Below are 19,882 nucleotides of genomic sequence, written 5' to 3' on the forward strand. Positions count from 1 at the left end.
TCCTTGAGCCACAGTGTCTTCCGTAGCAGGCACCAAACACTGAGGCCAGCAAGCTAAGAGCCATGGCTCTTGAAGGCTTGTATATTTGTCACATTCTTCTGCTGGTAAGTGAGCTACCAGGCAGATGGAAAGGGACATCTGACTTTTCCCCTTACCACGGTCTGTTCTTTGTGACTGTACAGTGCAAGGGCCTGGACGGATATCTGGGGCTGCTGGACAGTGTCTCCACCACCATGGCTAAGGATACTGTCTCCAAGAGGCCTTGATTACTGGGCTCTAGAGCTGGTTCTAACACAGGATGGGCACACTTCCTGTAGAGAAGCAGGAATTTCCATGTGTTGAGACACAGAAAGGCCTGTGTTGGCCAGGTTCCCATCTCTGCCCGTAAGTGCTTCAGAGCAGGTATCCTTCCTGACACTGCTTAGGCTCCTTAGACCTCTCCTAAGCAGTGGATAGATATCCTTGGGTGCAACTTGTGGTGCCTGTTCTTGGAGAACCCCTGTCTGCCCCACAGCTCAGGAATTCTATCCTGGCATTAGCTCTTAGCTCAGTCAGTGATGGAAGCCTTGAGAGGCAGGGTTGACCAGTACTCTGTGCTTCACATGCTCCAACCGAGAGAGTTCTAGACTTCTAGAGACTTCTAGAGAGCAAGGGTGACGACTTCCTCATGTACTTAGCTCCTGAGACCTACTCCTACTACTCCGTCAGCCCGGCCTTGCCACTGTGACAGTTATTAGCCATGAGGATTTGACAGGACTTGATGGTGGCACTGCTGGGAGAGAGAGGTAGCAGCGTGGGCTGGCAGGGGGGCTGAGATGGTCTGCTTACTTCCTTGCTCTATCACACTGGCTGTCTCTCCAGCAGGGCAGGCCTGTTGGGAAACTGGGACTGTAGCTGGTCTCTGTCACCTCTCTAAGTCATTGGGGCCTTTTGGGAGTGGGCAAAGAGACCGGGTGGGACAAGTGGCCAGGAGGTATGGAGGACCAGAATTGGACACTGCCCCAAGGGAAGTAAAGCCATGCTAGCAGTACCACCTCAGAACTAGGCAGTGATTGGCAAGTGGTTGGTTTCAGTCATAGAAGGAGCAGCAACCTATTTCTCCTGGGGAGAAGTCAAGGCTCTGGCTCAGGCTGCAGGAGTAGTCATGCCTGCTCAGTCCTTTCAGGAATACAGTGTCAGCTCAGCATGGAGATCATCTGTGCAACCACACAATCTAGTTAAGGGCTTCCCTGGCCCTCAGGCCAAGCTTTCTGCCAACGCTTCAGCCTGCCTGTCTTTCTCATGGAATATGTCCCAGTGTTGGCCTGGGGTATCTTGCCCTTCTCAGGAAAGAGCACCTGTCTACACATTCACAGATTGACGGTGGTAAGCAAGGTGAGACAGTGGTTGGAGTGTGCCCTCTAGGCGCTGGGGAAGGTGCCAGTTCCCACGTTGGCACTGGGCTACAGGCACCCACTTTCTCTGCTGTTTTCCTTATCTTCCTGCCATCCTTTTGCCTCCTTACTGCCCCAGAATGCTTCCTGGGTTCTGTAGCTTTGAAGCTACTGCCTCCCTGCCTGCCTGGGTACTTCCCAAGGCGGAGACTGACAGAGGATTCAATGAATCGAAGGTCGCCAGTTGGGGCGTTGACAGATGCCCGGCCATGATACCAATTCTGATTTAATAACCGAATGGGAGGCTGGCCCTTTGTAATAATTAGGGCTAATTACTGAGGAGGTGTTGACAGACAGGCTGAGAGGAAACAAACTACCTTTATCCCGTGGCTTAGAGTCAGATTACTGGCCCAGTGCTATCTGCCCCTCAGAAAGTAGACGCTTCAATCACTCAGCGAGGCTTCAAAGAGGAAAGGCCCTGACAATGCTTGGGATTTGGAAAGCAGCAATGAAGTGCGCCTTTGACTCTGAGTCTCCAAATGGAGCCCCATTCCAGGAATGGTTTCTTTGTGCAGCTTGAGTTACTTCTGCAGACCTGCTTCCCGCGCACTTGGAGCCGGGAGGGGCTGCATGGGCATGGACAAGGGATGTGGCTGGGGCGGGTTCAGCCTCCTGGGGTCCTTCCTGGGCTGAGCTGCAGCATCTGTTGTAGTAGAGACCCAGTCTCTGGATGCCAGAGCTGGCAGCACATGAACCCTGCCTGGGAGTGTGTCTCCAGTTCTTTATGGGACAGGGAACACGACATTGCTGCAGCACATGGAGGCAGGCCATCCCTCTCTGGAAAGGGCTATCTTCTCAGTGTTACTTATGGCAGGACCACCCCTCAGAAGCCTTGAGGTCTCTCGTTTGAGGTTGCTCTGTAGGCCGCTTCCACTCTTGTCTTGGGCTCAGTCCAGGCCACTAAAGTGTATCTTGCTGTGGACTGACCAACTCATGACTGAAAAGGTATTGGAGACTGATCTCTGGGATCACCCTGCACTTCACAGATACAGAAGGCTATGCTCGGTTCTGGGTGCCTGGGTTTTAAGCCAAAGAAGCCCTGAGCAACATGTCAGTCATCTGGCTGGACAGCTCAAGGCTGCATCTGCATCTGCAGCTGCAGTACAGCTCCATGGAGGAGAGTATGTTGAACTGGAAGCCACAGCTGCAGTACAGCTTCATGAAGGAGAGTATGTTGAACTGGCTGCCACTGAATTCTCGCATCAGAGAGTCCTCTGCTCAGATTAGAATGGTCCGGCAGTGCCTTCCTTGTTCTAGGTATAGCCTGGAAGGCGCTGGGCAAGCAGGAGGTGGGAGGAGGTCTTGTACCCCATCTGTATCCCCTGTCAGGCCTGCCACACTGGGGGATCATGACAAGTGCCCTAGGCTGAAGGGAACAAGCTGACTTTCCCTGGCACAATGTTTTGTATGCAAAGAAAGTGCCTTGTGGGGCTAGGAGATGGCTTGCTGCTCTTGCAGAAGACCTGGGTTTAGTTCCCAGCACATTCATGGCTCTGGTTCCAGGGGTCCTGATGCCCTCTTAAGGCCTCCATGGGCACTGGGTATATTTGGTACACATACATACATGGGGGCAAACACCCATATACCTAAGATAAAACAAATACCCAAGCAAGATGGCACACATCTTTAATCCCAGCACATAAGAGGCAAAGGTAGGGTGAGCTCTGTGAATAAGAGATCAGCCTGGTCTACATAGTGAGTTCCAGGACAGCCAGGGCTACATATAAATGTCTTGGCTTAAAAACAACAACAAACACATGGTGAGACTCTGTCTCAAAAACAAAATGAAATAAATGAGGTGTTATAAGTCTGTTATAGTGACCTTGGGCAGAATTAGGGATTGCTCAAAAGCTAGAAATGTCTGAACAAGAATTGAGTTTTTATCATATAGTAGAGGCAAATTAAATGCCATTAACTGGGCTGGTGAGATGGCTCAGTGGGTAAGAGCACCCGACTGCTCTTCCGGGATTTGAAGGTCCAGAGTTCAAATCCCAGCAACCACATGGTGGCTCACAACCATCTGTAATGAGATCTGACTCCCTCTTCTGGAATGTCTGAAGACAGCTACAGTGTACTTACATATAATAAATAAATAAATCTTTAAAAAAAATGCCATTAACCAAAGTACAAGAAAATTACTCTACATACATTGCATAGTATGTTTTATTTGAATATAGCCTTCCAGAGGATGGCCAGGTGAGCAGGGCCCAGCACAAAAGAGAGCTCTCTTGCATTGAGATCTTAGGCACCACCGAGGACTGAAATCCAGGCTGAGTGCAGACTGACGTAAACCTAATGTCCTTCTCCATCCCAGGACCTCTCCTTGTACCTTTTCTCATGTCTCCTCAGCCTACTGACTCTTGACAGTCTTTTATACTTCTTTTTCTTATTTTTTTTTATTTTTATATACATGAATGATCTGTAACCATGAACACCAGAACTGGAAATCAGATCCCATTACAGATGGCTGTGATCCACCGCGTGGCTGCTGGGAATTGAACGCAGGACCTCTGGAAGAGCAGGCAGTGATGTTAACTGCTGAGCCGTTTCTGTAGTCCTTTACCCTTTGAATTGTTGATAACCTTGGCAGTTGTGAGGCGCCATAGTCTGGCTGGCACATTGGAGAACACTCCTCAGTTGATTTATCACTTTTTTGCCTCATGATCACACCAAGGCCCTGGGTTTAGGGAGGAAAAATACAAAGATAAAGTGCCTGTATTTTTACATAAAATCATTGGTGTGTGTCATCCCTGTGCCTCCTCACTGCCAATGCTGACCTTGGCGGCTGGCAGAGGTGGCGTTCCTCAGGCTTCTCCACTGCAGTTGCTCTCTTCATCCTGCACTCTAAGGAAGGGAGTCACTGCATAGCCAGAACATACGTCAGGTGGGATCCTGTGTGGGAGATCACCCCCAGGGTCTGGTAGTGCACCCCAGGCTGGCCTGTAATCCTCTTGCGACAGTCACCAAGTGCTGGGGTCTCAGTGTGTACCGCCATGGGTGGCTTCCATCAAACCTTGCTGAGCATGGACTTTACTAGTAGATACTTTAGTAGAAGTAGAAGTGTTTGTGACCAGTGAGGCTTAACATGACTATAGCAGTGTCAGGCTGCAGAAAACTCATCCCCTCAACAGCCTGTTGATAATGAGGCCCTTCTTCTCCTCTGACCCTAGTGCCCACTAATCTCTCCTTCCTAGCTCCACTTCTGTCTTTTCCAAACTGCTCTGGAGCATTCCATAAATGTTAATAATTACATGAATAAATTAATAAATATAAAATTACATGAACAGAACAGTATATCACATATCCTTTTACTTACACGAATTTTTTGTTTGTTTTTTGTTTTTCGAGGCAGGGTTTCTCTGTATAGCTCTGGCTGTCCTGGAACTCACTCTGTAGACCAGGCTGGCCTCAAACTCAGAAATCCACCTGCCTCTGCCTCCCAAGTGCTGAGATTAAAGGTGTGCACCACCACTGCCTGGCTACTTAACACTAATTTGCTGGAAATTAATCCACACTGTTGGATTTGTCAATAGCTTGTTCCTCATTGTAGCACATATGCCTAAGGAGAGTCAATTGTGTTATTTTCTGTGTAGAGAGATTATGAATGAAACGAAACATTTATATGTATATTTAGGCTTTTTTGCCCTTAAGTTTTTATCTCTCCTAAGACCCTAGAAATGGGCTACTTTGGTTCATATTAACTTTCAAGAAATTTCCACTTTTCAGAGTGTTGCCATGCTGTGCCTTCTCCAGAAACCTGGGTTTTAGTGGGACCTTGTTGGCAGCACTTGATTTTATCTGTTGCCTTGTCTAGCTTTTAGCCACTCAGTAGATACTGGTCTGGGTTTTGGTTTAATTTGCATCTCTCTAATGGCTATTAGTGAACATCCTTTTCTGCCTGTTTACTGTTTGCGCATCTTAGAGGGTGTTTTGTGGTTTGTTTTAAAAATTATTTATAATTATTTTTATGTGTATGGTGCTTCATTTGCATATACGTGTATCCACCACATGTGTACCTGGTGCCTGCAGAAGTCAGAAGAAGGTATCAGATCCCCTAGAGATGGAATTATAGGTGACTGTGAACCACTATGTGGGTGCTAGGAACTCAACCCAGGTCTTCTGCTAGAAGAGCTTAACCACTGAGCCATCTCTCTAGCCCATGTTTATGTATATGTATGTATGTATATTAAAATCTATATATAGTTTTAAATTTTGTTTTAATTGTTAAGTTTTAGAAAATCAACATATATTTATATACAATAAACTGAACATATTATAAGTCATTTAACAGCTTGACAATTTTCAACCCCTGGTCTAATACACCTCAGTGTCTTCAGCACAATGGGCATATTGTCCTCAGAGTTTCCTCCTGCCCCTTTGTATGCATCTCCCCTCCCCCTTCTCTACACTTCCCTTCCCTAGATTCCCAGTAGGTCAGTTAGCATTTCCTAGAATTTTATATAAATAGGATCGGAGTGTTTACTCTGTCTGAGTATTTTGAGATCCATTCCCGTTGAGGCGTGTGTCGTCCTTCCTACCCTTTACAGTAGAGTGTGCGGTGTGTTCCACTGTGTGGATATATACGGCTGTTTATTCAGCTGTTGATGGATGTTTGGGTTATTTCCAGGTTGGGACTGTTTTTAAAGAAATGACCAAACTTTTTTTCAAAGTGGTTGTACCACTTTATAATCCCATTACAGAGTGTGGTTGTTTCTGCTGCTTCACATATTTTCCAGGAATTAGTGTCAGCTTTTCCATTTTAGCCATTCTGGTGGCATACAGTGGCTTTTTATTATAATGCTTCCTTCGTGACAGGGACCAGAGACACTCTGCTTTCATTTGCCAACCACTTGTTTTAGGGCCAAGAATTTGTTTAAATATGTTTACCTAGTTTTAATTTTGTTTAACTATCTTTTGTCATTGTCTTATTTGGAAAAAAATAAAATTCATTTTGTTGTTTTACTGTTTCTTCACAGGAGCTCTGTGTATATTTCAGGCTAGGGCTCTATATGTAGTGCAGGCTAGGCCAAACCTTAGATCAGCCTCCAGAGTTATACTTGTGTAACTCCAGGGTTACACTTGTGTCTCACTCTGTCCAGCTAATAATAACACTTTTTTGATGTGTGCTGGGGGTCCTGCATGGCGGACAAGTGCTGGACCACCAAGCTGCATTTAAGCTGCAGCATCAGCATTGAATTTATTAGTTACTCTGATTTTTGAGACAGGGTTTTATTATGTATCCTAGGCTGGCTTTCAACTTACTCTGTGGGTCAGCTGACCTTGAACTCTCAGCAATCCTTCTGTATTATCCGCCTGAGTGTTAGGGGTATAGACGTGTCATCATGCCTGGTACATACTTAAAAATTTTAAAGGACATTTTATTGATTGATTGATTGTGTGTGTGTGTGTATGGATGGGTGTGTGTTTGCCAGCCCAGGTTTTTTTTGTTTGTTTTTGTTTGTTTGTTTTTTAAGTTCAGCATATAAATTCTACCTTTCTACCCTGGGATCAAGTTTACATGGAATCTACCACTGAATTGCATCATCCCTCTTCATATAGATTATTTACCAGGTATACCAGATATGATTTGTAAATATTTTTCCTAGGTGATTATCTTTCTATTTTCTTGTATTATTTTTTAAAATATTTCATAACTTGGGCTGGAGAGATAGCTTGATGATTAAGAACTATTATTGCTTTTGCAGAGGACCTGAGTTCCCTTTGTCCCAACACCGTGTCAGGAGGCTCATAACTAATTGCCTGTAACTCTACCTGCAAGGGCACACACACAACACAAACAAATATTTAAAAAGTTGTACGTAATGTTCAAGATAACTTGTTTTCCTGTGTGCGTGTACGTGTGCCACATGTTCTGTGCCTGAGGAGACTAGAAGAGGATGTTAGAGTCTGTGGAGCTGGTGGTTGTGAGAGGTACAGGCAGTTTTGAGCTGCCTAATGGAGGTGCTGGGAACTGAACTTGGGTTCCACGTTCCCTCTGGAAGAACAGTGAGTGCTGTTTAACTGCCAGACCATCTCTCCAGCCTGTCTTAGTATTTTTGTTTGACTTGGTTTTTTGAGACAGGGTCTTACTTTGTAACCCTTGTTGTTCTGCCATGTGCTATGTAAACAAAGACTGGCCTCCATTTCACAGAGATCCGCCTGCCTCTGCCTTCCAAAGGCTGGATTTAAGTGTACACCACCATGCTCAGCCCTTACAGTATTTTTTAAAGAGTAAAAGTTAAAATCGAACTTATTATTTTGTATTATGATTTATTATTGTGTGTATGAGTGCATAGTGTGGATGTGTGCATGCATGTGTCATAGCATGCATGTGGAAGTCAGAGGGCAGATTTATAGAGCAGGGTCTCTCCTCCGATCTTTACATGTGTTCTGGGACCAAACTTAGATCTCCTGGCTTAAGTGCCTTTATCTGTTGAGCTATCTTGTCAGCCCTGAACACTTCTTTCTTTCTTTCTTTTTCTTTCTTTCTTTCTTCCTTTCTTTCTTCCTTTCTTTCTTTCTTTCTTTCTTTCTTTCTTTCTTTCTTTCTTTCTTTCTTTCTTTCTTTCTTCCTTCCTTCCTTCCTTCCTTCCTTCCTTCCTTCCTTCCTCTTCCTTCCTTCCTTTCTTTTTTTTTTTTTTTTTTTTTGGTTTTTTTGAGACAGGGTTTCTCTGTGTAGTCCTGACTGTCCTGGAACTCACTTTGTAGACCAGGCTGGCCTGGAACTCAGAAATCCGCCTGCCTCTGCCTCCTGAGTGCTGGGATTAAAGGCGTGCGCCACCTCCGCCTGGCCTGAACATTTCTTAAAAATCACAGCTACAGTGTACTTACATATAATAAATAAATAAATCTTTTAAAAAAAATCATGGGTGAATAATGAATTTTCCCAGTTTCTGTCAGCTAGTATGACTTGGCAATTTTTTTCAGTGTTTTGTGTTTAGTATCAATTTGCTTTTGAATATTGAATCAGTTTCCAACTCCTGGGATAAACTGTAGGATAGTAGCATATATTCTTTTGTAATGATGGATTCTTTGCTGATTTTTTTTAGGACTTTTTATTGTTGTTGTTTTATTTTGTTTTTGGTTTTTTTTTGAGATGGGGTCTGACTAGGTGTGTTTGGCTAGCCCAGAATTTGCTATGTAGACCAGGCATGAAGAATATTGGTTTGTGTTTTAGGGAAATAATTTAAAGCTGCTATTATTATTAATCATTACTAACATTACCATTAATATTATTTATTGTTAGTTTTGGTTTTTGGAAGACATTGTACAGAACTAGTGTTATGTCTTCCTCTATTTGGTAAGCTGTGTCAGATGGTCACAGTGAGCTGGATTACTGTGTATATTTTGTTTTTGCAAGGATTTAAGCAGAACATGTAGCACAAAGCACAGCAGGGAGAGTGTTTGCCCTGCTTGCAATAGGCCCTGGGTCTTAACCCTCAGTACTACAAAACAAAACAGAGCTTAGAGTGCAGCCACTCAAGGAGTGGCTGCAGCTCTTAGGTGCCCTTCTCTAAGCTGTGCTTTTTATGGGGTAGAAGTGTGGTTTATAGTGTCATGTTTTCAGTGTTCTGCTGTCTAAAGCATAAGCCCTTTTGGTCTATGTTTAATTTATTCCTTCTCTGTTTTTAGCACTGTTGACCAGGAAGAGTTGCCCATCTTACTTAGTCTCCACATCCAGTTCTGTGGTTCCTCCCTGCTTGTGCTCTTCTTCATTTATTTCCTCTCTAATCCTATTACTTCTTTCTCCTGCTGTTTAGTTTTATACTGACTTTTTCTGGCTTTCTAAATTGGAAGCTTAGTTACTACTTTTGAGTTGAAGACTATGGATGGCTTCTTCCCCTATATCTCTCTGAGGCAGGGTCTTACTATGTTCTTAGGGTAGGTTGGAACTCACTTTATAGTTTATCCTCCAGCTTACATGATCCTTCTGCATCAGCCTCCCATGTACTGAGATTATAGATATGTATTACCATGCCTGGCTTGAAGACTTTTCTTAGATTATTAATTTTGTATATGTATTTAGGCCTGTGCATGCCATGGTGCACACATGGTCAGAGGACAGACAGCTCATGGCAGTCAGCTCTCTCCTTCCACCGTATGGGTCCCAGGGATGGAACTCAGGTTCTCAGGTTTGGTGGCTAGTTCCCTTAACTGCAAAGTCGTCATGCTGGTCCTCATCTTCTCTTCTAATGCTATCTTTTTTTTGTTTTGTTTTGTTTTTTTGTTTTTCGAGACAGGGTTTCTCTGTGTAGCCTTGGCTGTCCTGGAACTCACTCTGTAGACCAGGCTGGCCTCGAACTCAGAAATCTTCCTGCCTCTGCTTCCTGAGTGCTGGGATTAAAGGCCTAATGCTATCTTTTAATGCTTTAAATTTTCCTCTAGAAGACATGTTGACAAGATAGTCGGTTTGCCTTTTACTCATTCTCTCCACAAAGAAGGCAGTAGGGAAGTGACTGAGCATCCGAGTAGAAACAACAGGACCCCTGGGGGACACAAACCCATTAACCACAGAGAGGAGAGGGCTGTATTCTGCTTCTCCCATTCAGATCAAGGCAACCTTCTGCTTACAAGGAGACCTCAGAGTCCCTGTTGTCTCTGTAGACAGACTTTCACGGTCCTCACAGAACCTGAGATATTCAGAGAGTGGTCTGGGGTTCATAGGCCTGTCATGCGATAGTTAAGAGCTCATGTTTTTACACCCCCACCTCCGCCCAAACACACACACTATGCCTAAGTATCTATGGTCATCTGGACTCTGAACCTACCTGTGCAGTGCATCCCACCCTAGAAAACAGCAGATGTTCTGTGTCTGTTCTTGGGGACCTGCCATTATTCCATCATACTCAGGATCAACTGCACCACCGTAGCCCCAGCTTCTGAAAATATCCACCTAGCAGAAGTGTCCAGACTCTGGCTTCTAAACTGATATGGCACCAGGGAACAGAGTGGAAACTGACATATAACCACAAGCCTGAAATGCCTGTGAACACTTGTGCATGTCTTGATAGCCAACCAAGTAGCAGCCTCACTCTGCCCCTATGAGCCAGCTCCTTAGCTGCCAACCCACAGTGCCCCCAAGTACACAAACTCAGGCTGACAGCCCCACCCACTGGAGAGCCTGCCACACAGCCACCAGTCAGTGGCTCTGCAGTCTGCCAAGCAACAGCAGACTTATCCCTGGCAAAGCTGTACCACACAGCTGCATCACAGACACCCACAAGCTAGATCATTAACACAAACAAGTATATCACCAGTGAACATCACAGCTGAAGAAACTGCACTATTGTGTCCACTTGAAATTTAACTTAGTAATATGCTAGACTGACAGAGTACCTTCCATCTACAGGAAAAAGTCTCTCTCTGTGAGGAAAAGAAACCCTCTTTAAAGTTTTAAGAGGTAGTCTCTCTACTTGCTTCTTGTGTAAAGTCATAGGATGAAAGCGAAGGACTAGGAAAAGATACTTAACGCAGATAGAAATAAAAGCCTGTGAAAAAATGAAGATGGTTGTATAATGATAAAAAGATTCAGTTCATCTATTGATAGTGCATGCATCCAATACAGCACTACTCAAATACATAAAGCAAATGTGGCCATGTCTAAAGGGAGAGAGAGAATCTTACACAGTGTATTAGTCAGGGTTCTCTAGAGTCACAGAACTTATGGACAGTCTCTAGATAGTAAAGGAATTTATTGATGACTTACAGTCGGCAGCCCAATTCCCAACAATGGTTCAGTCGCAGCTGTGAATGGAAGTCCAAGGATCTAGCAGTTACTCAGTCTCACGCAGCAAGCAGGCGAAGGAGCAAGAGCAAGAGCTAGACTCCCTTCTTCCAATGTCCTTATTTTGTCTCCAGTAGAAGGTGTAGCCCAGATTAAAGGTGTGTTCCACCACACCTTTAATCCCAGATGAAAGGCGTAGCCCAGATTAAAGGTGTGTTCCTTAAACTCGGAGATTCAATCTTCTGGAATCCATAGCCACTATGGCTCAAGATCTTCAAACCAAGATCCAGATAAGGATCTCCAAGCCTCCAGATAAGGGTCACTGGTGAGCCTTCCAATTCCGGATTGTAGTTCATTCCAAATATTGTCAAGTTGACAACCAGGAATAGCCACTACACACAGTAATAGCTGGGATGTCAGCTTCCCAGGAGACAGATTCCGCAGGCACAAACAATGTAATGGCAGAATTAAACTATAGAATAGACCAAACAGCTTGGCACACACAGAACGTTCCCCGCAGCCTCTGTAGAGTGCATTCTCTCCTCAGTGTATGCAACTCACCAGTGTAAGCCATGTAGCAGGCCACAAAACAATCTCAATGAATTTTTAGAAATCAAAATTATTTCTTTTCTGGTCACAAAACTAGAAACCAACAAGAGGAGCTGTGGAAATTATAGAAGTAAGTGAAAATTAGACAATATGGGTTCATGAAGAAATTAAAAGGGGAATATAGAAAATTTCTTGAGATATATGAAAATAGAAATATGGGGTCTGGAGAGATGGCTCAATGGTTAAGAGCACTGACTGCTCTCCCAGAGGTCCTGAGTTCAATTCCCAGTAACCACATGGTGGCTCACAACCATCTGTAATGGGGATCTGATGCCCTCTTCTGGTGTGTCTAAGACAGTACGGTGTATTCATATAAAATAAGTAAATAAATAAATATTTAGAAAAAAAAGAAAAAGAAAATATACTGCCAGGCAGTGATGGCTCACACCTTTAATTGCAGCACTTGAGAGGCAGAGACAGGCAGATATCTGTGAGTTCTCTGTGAGTTCGGGGTCTACAGAATGAGTTCCAGGACAGCCAGGGCAACACAGAAAAATCCTGTCTCAGAAAAAATAAAGAAACAAACAACAAAAAGAACAACAAAAAACCCCAAAAAACAGTATTCAAAAAAATATGTGGGGCACAGCAAAAGGAGTTTTAAGATGTTTGCCACCACAAATACCTACATCCACAAGGTGCAAAGGTTTCAAATAAGCATTGCATGACTGTGTGGCTTAGGAACTAGGAAAGTAGGAACTAACCAAGAGATGGCGGTTCAGCTGCTGACCCAAAAGCAAGCCCCAGAACCTGTTAGAAAACACAGTAACAAAACCAAGAACACAGATGCAGTGGTGAGTTTGTAATGTCAGCATGCCTATGGTGAGATGGGAGATGGAGACAGGAAACCTGCTTAGGAAAGTGAAGGGCGGCTCTCTGGTATTCATCAAAGCAACAGAAACAAGAGAGACCTTGTCTCAATGGGATAGAAGATGCAGGCAAATGCTGTCCCCTGCCCCTGACATGTGAACTGTGGCACACATGTGCATACATGTGTACACATACATCAATCAATCAATCAATCTATTTATCCTTAAAAGAACTAATCAGCCCGCTTGGAAACAGAAGCAGGTGGATCTCTACATTCGAGGTCAGCCTGATCTACATAGGAAGTTCCAGCCAGCCAGCGATTCATAATAAGGCCCTGTTTCACAACAATACAGAGAGAACTAATGAGTCCCACATTAGTGGGAGGGAAGAATAAAGGTCTGGTAGAGATAAATGAACTGAGAAAAACACAATGCAAAACATCACTGAAACAGAGCATGGTTTTACAGGGAAGTGTGATTAGTACTAAGAAAAAAGCCCAGAAAGATTCAATGAGAAAAAAAGAGACATTTTATTTTATTTTATTTTGTTTTTTTTCTTTTTTTTTTTTTTTTTTTTTTTTAAGATTTATTTATTTATTATATGTAAGTACACTGTAGCTGTCCTCAGACACTCCAGAAGAGGGCGTCAGATCTTGTTACAGATGGTTGTGAGCCACCATGTGGTTGCTGGGATTTGAACTCTGGACCTTCGGAAGAGCAGTCGGGTGCTCTTACCCACTGAGCCATCTCACCAGCCCTTTGTTTTTTTTCGAGACAGGGTTTCTCTCTGTATAGCCCTGGCTGTCCTGGAACTCACTCTGTAGACCAGGCTGGCCTCAAACTCAGAAATCTGCTTGCCTCTGCCTCCCGAGTGAGTGCTGGGATTAAAGGCATGTGTCACCACTGCCCAGCATCAGCTGAGTCTTAGTGGAAGTTGAAGCTGACAGTCTCTTCAGGAGATGGGTTGGGAGAATTGGACATCCCTATACAGAGACTAAAAAGAAGTACTGTGTCTCCTATCACGTATTAGTCAGTTTTGCTTTAACATAGTAAATACCCAAGGAAATTAATATATAAAAGAAAAGATGTGTCCTTCTTACTGGTTGGAACATCTTCTGGATATATGCCCAGGAGAGATATTGCTGGATCCTCCGGTAGTACTATGTCCAATTTTCTGAGGGACCGCCAGACTGATTTCCAGAGTGGTTGTACAAGCTTGCAATCCCACCAACAATGGAGGAGTGATCCTCTTTCTCCACATCCTTGCCAGCATCTGCTGTCACCTGAAATTTTGATCTGAGCCATTCTGACTGGTGTGAGGTGGAATCTCAGGGTTGTTTTGATTTGCATTTCCCTGATGATTAAGGATGCTGAACATTTTTTCAGGTGCTTCTCAGCCATTCGGTATTCCTCAGGTGAGAATTCTTTGTTTAGCTTTGAGCCCCATTTTTTAATGGAGTTATTTGATTTTCTGGAGTCCACCTTCTTGAGTTCTTTATATATATTGGATATTAGTCCCCTATCTAGGACACATGCTCCACTATGTTCATAGTAGCCTTATTTATAATAGCCAGAAGCTAGAAAGAACCCAGATGCCCCTCAACAGAGGAATGGATACAGAAAATGTGGTACATTTACATAATGGAGTACTACTCAGCTATTAAAAAGAATGAATTTATGAAATTCCTAGGCAAATGGATGGACCTGGAGGGCATCATCCTGAGTGAGGTAACCCAATCACAAAAGAACTCACACGATATGTACTCACTGATAAGTGGATATTAGCCCAGAAACTTAGAATACCCAAGATATAAGATACAATTTGTGAAACACATGAAACTCAAGAAGAATGACGACCAAAGTGTGGATACTTTGCCCCTTCTTAGAATTGGGAACAAAACACCCATGGAAGGAGTTACAGAGACAAAGTTTGGAGCTGAGACTAAAGGATGGACCATCTAGAGACTGCCATATCCGGGGATCCATCCCATAATCAGCCTCCAAACGCTGACACCATTGCATACATTAGCAAGATTTTGCTGAAAGGACCCTGATATAGCTGTCTCTTGTGAAACTATGCCGGGGCCTAGCAAACATAGAAGTGGATGCTCACAGTCAGCTATTGGATGGATCACAGGGCCCCCAATGGAGGAGCTAGAGAAAGTACCCAAGGAGCTAAAGGGATCTGCCACCCTATAGGTGGAACAACAATATGAACTAACCAGTACCCCCTGGAGCTCGTGTCTCTAGCTGCATATGTATCAGAAGATGGCCTACTCGGCCATCATTGGGAAGAGAGGCCCCTTGGTCTTGCAAACTTTATATGCCTAAGTACAGGGGATCGACAGGGCCAAGAAGTGGGAGTGGGTGGGTAGGGGAGTGGGGGGGGGGAGGGTATGGGGGACTTTTGGAATAGCACTGGAAATGTAAATGAAGAAAATACCTAATTAAATAAAAAAGAAAAGCTGTATTAGCTCACAAGTCTAGTCAGGCACCATTGCTTTGGGCTTCAGGATGGCAGTGATGAAGGATACCCAGCAAAGCACACTGGCTACCTCATGGACAAGAAACAGAACAGAAATGAAGAGGCTGGGGTCTGACTGTCCTGCTTAAGGGCGTGCACCACAATGATCTAAGGGTCTCCCACTAAGTGTCACCTCCTAAAGAGTCCTGTGCTATCCAGTAGCAGTGCCCTGAAGATCAAGCCCCTTAAGGCACGTGAACACGATAAATTTTTTTGAGTTTTGTTTTTGTTTGGTTGGTTTTTGGTTTTTTTCGAGACAGGGTTTCTCTGTGTAGCCCTGGCTGTCCTGGAACTCACTTTGTAGACCAGGCTGGCCTCAAACTCAGAAATCCGCCTGCCTCTGCTTCCCAAGTACTGGGATTAAAGGCGTGCGCCACCACCACCTGGCTTTTTGTTGGTTTTTAAAAAATTATTTGTCTGAAGACAGCTACAGTGTACTTACATATAATAAATAAATAAATATTTTTTAAAAAAAAAGGGCTGGTGAGATGGCTCAGTGGTTAAGAGCACCAACTGCTCTTCCAAAGGTTGTGAATTCAAATCCCAGCAACCACATGGTGGCTCATAACCATCTGTAATGAAATCTGATGCCCTCTTGTGGTGTGTCTGAAGACAGCTACAGTGTACTTACATATAAAAATAAATAAATATTTTTTAAAAAATTATTATTAAAATTATTATTTCATGTGTATGGGTGTTTTGCCTGTGTGCTTGCCTATGCACCACATTTGTGCAGTACCCTAGAAGGTGTATACATCTAGGGCATTGGATGCCCTGAAACTGGAGTTACAGATGTTTGTGGGCCTCTGTATGAATGCTGGGAACTGATTAGACATTAATAGCTCAGGAAGGGTGAGTATAGAGGTGGTATTCAGTGAATAACTTTGCAGCTGAGTATAGCACAGCAGGGTAGCTGGTTGACAATAGTGTATCTCAAAATAGCTAGTAGAAAGGACTTTGAATGTTGTCCAGTATGAAGAACTGATAACTGAGCTGACATCTGTGCTGATTACCCTAATTTGATAATGGCAGTGTGCGCGCATGGGTTGGAATGTCACACTCTACCCATAGATACACGCAGGTGCTGATTCCAAATCAAGGCGTATGTAAGCAAGTTGTGTGAGTGTGCTCCCGCTTGAAACTTGTTAAGCTTTGTTCTGGGAGTGAGGATGACGGCCATCTTGGCGATGGTCCACGTGCACTTGAGCTGTTGGATGGAGCTGGGCATGTGGGCCTTGTCAGATGGATGGAGAAGCTGACTCAGCTTTCCAATGTGCTTGCAATAGAATTTTTAATATTTTTATTACATTTATTTTGTTATGTACATATGTTACAGTGTGTGTGGTATGGATGTTAGAGGGCAATTTTGATGCTTAGCTCATCCTATCATGTGGGTTCAGGGGATCAAATGGAGGTGGTCTGTGTTGGTGGCAGCACCTTTACCAGATGCGCTGTGTCACTGGCTCCTAACTGGGCCTTTGGAGAAAAGTTTGGCAGAAGGATTATGAATTAGAGGCCAACCTGAGAGACATAACAAGATCCTGTATCAAGAAGGAAAAAATTAACATGCTAAGAATGTTTATGTTTATTATAATAGTTGATAAGACAAAGTTTATTATAATAATACATAATTGGCCTCATTTAAGTATTTTTTCACTTTTTTCTCCCTCGGGCTTTGTTTCTCTCTTCCTTTCCTACCTTCTGTTTGTTTGTTTATTATTTTTATAATGTGCATGGGTGTTTTGCTTCTTTGTATGTCTGTGCACCGTGTGGTGCCATCAGATGGCTGTGAGCTGCCATGTTGGAGCTGGGAATCAAACCTGGGTCTCTACAAGAGCAGCAAGTACTTGTCACTAGAGCCATCTGTCTAATACCATCTTTATTTTTTTTTTTAATTTTGATAGTCTCGAGTATTCTGATTTTTGTTTGTTTGTTTGTCTGTTGGTTTTTAAGTCTCTATGCATAGCTCTAGCTGTACTGAAACTCACTGTGTAGACCAGGCTGACCTCAAACTTGTAGAGAGCTACCATGCTTACCTAGGTATTCTAATTTTTTTGTTTGTTTGTTTTGGCTATGTGTTTCTGTTAACATACACATATTTAATCTTTTTATTAGGATAGTAAGTATACATAATAACAGACTTCATTATGTCCATAATGTGTTTTAAATAGATATCCTCCCTCTTGTGCCCCTCTACCCACTGGTCGCTTTCCTCTTTCTTTCCACCTAGCTCTCCTACTTTCATGTCTGTGTGTGTCTGCGTGTGTATGGCATGGATGAAAGGTTATTTACGGGATCTGGGCACCTTACTAGTGGCTATTCTACTGACCAGAAGCTCTCTTCCCTCCCCTCCGTGATTATAAATGGCTTCAACGAGAGGTAGAACCTCACGAGTTTCTTGTCTCCTTTGTGACAAGATGCTGATGGGCCCAGTCTTGTGCAGGTCTTGTGCACAACTGCTATGAGTTCCGGAGTGCCCTGGCTGTGTCATGCCCAGAAGATAGCACTCCACAATGGCATTTTACCTCATCCTTTGGCTCTTGTCCTGTCCTGCCCTCTTTGGTGAGTTCTTTGCACCTTGAGGGCCTGAGACACCCTGTTTAGGTCTGAACATTAAAGTCTCATTGCTTTGACCATTTATAATGAGCCTCTACAGTTACTGCTGACCCCTGCAAAAGGAACTTCTCGAACTAAAGCTCACAGCAGCACTACTCTATACATATTCCAAAGGCAATGTGATAGGCATATCATGTCCAGTTAGCAAAACAGTAAGCCTAGGGTTTCCCCGACCATGGGCTTTTAATCCGATAGACAGACAGTACGGGACATGAGTTTCCTCCTGTGGAGCATACCTCAGTTCTGTAGAGAGCAGTTGTTTACACAGTGTGCTGGATAGAGCACATATTATCTAGCAGGATTCACTATGAATAAGGCTGTGGATGTCAGTTCTTCCCTGGCAGCTTAGTAACGCTTTTCAGCACTGTGAGGGCTACTGTTGGGAGGAGCCCTCCATCTCAGTTCCAGTTTGATTTATGTCCTGGAACTAGGGCATGTGGTTTTTTCTGTAGTAGGGTCTGTCTAAGGGTTTCCATTAATGTGAAGAGATACCATTGTAACTTCAATTTTTTCAAATCCTACTTGCTTCTTAAATACTTTTGACCTCCCTTGTAGCCCACCACCCACCAGAAGTAGTGGAAAAGAAAGGTTACAGGCAAGTGGACCTGTTTAGAAAGGTTCTTTGGAGCAACTGCCGTCTGTGCAGTTCACAGGTTAGCAGCAGCAGCTCAATCCATTTGCAAACACTTCATGAATATACCAGCAATCCACTTCAGTAGTATCAGGATAGCAAACATGAATCAGCAGCAGTGGCCCAACCTAGCAGAAACAGCCAGGCCTCAGCCTCGGCTCAGTCAGCAGGAGGGACCAGGAGGGACGCCAGGAGAAATTCTCAGCTATGCCTCTCTGAGCAAAGCGAAGGTCATCGAAGATGAGAGACCTACAAGGGTTCACAGCTAACTCTGAAAGCAAGCCAAGCTCAGCCTCCGTCACTGTCCATCGAGTCTTTTTTATATTCTCTCCAAACATCACGTGTCCTCCACATGCTTTGCCTCAGCACGTGCATCTGTCTCAGCTGACATCACTGCCAAACAGCCCAAGTCCTCAGAAGTGGAAAGAAACTGTAGCCCGTCACCAGAAGTTGCTTGGTGCCTTTCTCTATGGAGTCCTGACAAATGCAGTTCAACTACGCAATGTAAGGCAGACCATTACATGTGTGTTGTTAGCAAAGCATCCTTCATTGTATGTCCTTTCACGTGCTTGCTTTAGCAGAACATCCTTTCTCCTGTGTCTGTTTCTGCGAAATCTTCCTTCACGAGTCTGCCTTAGCCTTTTACCTGTGTCCACAAAAGTTCCTTCATGTGTTTTCCCCAGTAAAACACCATCCAACACAAATGATTTTCCAAAGAACCCTTAACTTTCCACTTCATACCATGACAGTGGCAACTCTTAAAAGGAAAACATTTAATTGGAGCTGGCTTAAAGATTCAGAGGTTAGTCCATTATTGCCATGACAGCTTGTAGGCAGACATGGTGCTGGAGAAGGAGCTGAGAGCTCTACATCTTGATCTGCTGGAAGCAGGAGAGTGCGTTCCACACTGGGAATAGCTTGAGCATATCCTCCAGAGTGGCACACTTTCTCCAACAAGGCCACACCTACTCCAACAAGGTCACACCTCCTAATAGTGCTACTCCCTATGGACCAAGCATTGAAACATGAGTCTATGGGAACCATTCTTATTCAACCACTACAGGGTCTTACCATCTGTCATAGTTTGAATCAGAATGACTGCCAAAACTAGACATGGTGGCACATGCCTTTAATCACAGGACTCAGGAGGCAGAGACAAGTGGATCTCTGTGAGTTCAAGTCCAGCCTGGTCTACATCGAGAGTTCTAGGACAACCAGAGCTACACATAGAATTCCTGTCTTGCAAAACAAAACAACAAACATACAAAAAGAATGGCCATTAGAGGCTCATGTAATTGAATGCCTAGTCACTAGGGAGTGGAACTCTTTGAGAGGATTAGAAGGATTAGGAGGCTTTGTTGGAGGAAGTGTGTTACTGGGGGTGGGGGTGGGGGTGGGGTGGAGGTTTCTAAAGCCCAGGCTAACCCCAGTCTCAGTCTTTGTCTATGGATCAGGATATGTAATTTCTTGCTACTTCTCCTGCACCATGTCTGCCTGTGTGCCACCATACTCCTTGCCATGATGATAATGGATTAAACC

General features: G+C 44.0%; 1 protein-coding gene across 15 annotated transcripts in view; it reads left to right on the forward strand.

Annotated features, from left to right (window-relative positions):
• The window catches only part of Gnb1l (guanine nucleotide binding protein (G protein), beta polypeptide 1-like), a 69,295-nt gene that overhangs the window by 10,389 nt on the left and 39,024 nt on the right, over positions 1 to 19,882 (forward strand). The window contains exon 1 of one of the 15 annotated variants that reach the window (XM_011245828.1): positions 18,368 to 18,847. The exons of the other annotated variants lie outside the window; for them this stretch is intronic. Within the exon in view, the coding sequence (XP_011244130.1) occupies positions 18,584 to 18,847 (264 nt within the window). The 5' untranslated portion in view covers positions 18,368 to 18,583. Of the gene's footprint in view, positions 1 to 18,367; positions 18,848 to 19,882 lie in introns of those variants that run through there. 15 annotated transcript variants of the gene reach the window in all.

Source organism: Mus musculus, chromosome 16 (genome assembly GCF_000001635.26).
Source record: "Mus musculus strain C57BL/6J chromosome 16, GRCm38.p6 C57BL/6J".
Taxonomy (NCBI): domain Eukaryota; kingdom Metazoa; phylum Chordata; class Mammalia; order Rodentia; family Muridae; genus Mus; species Mus musculus.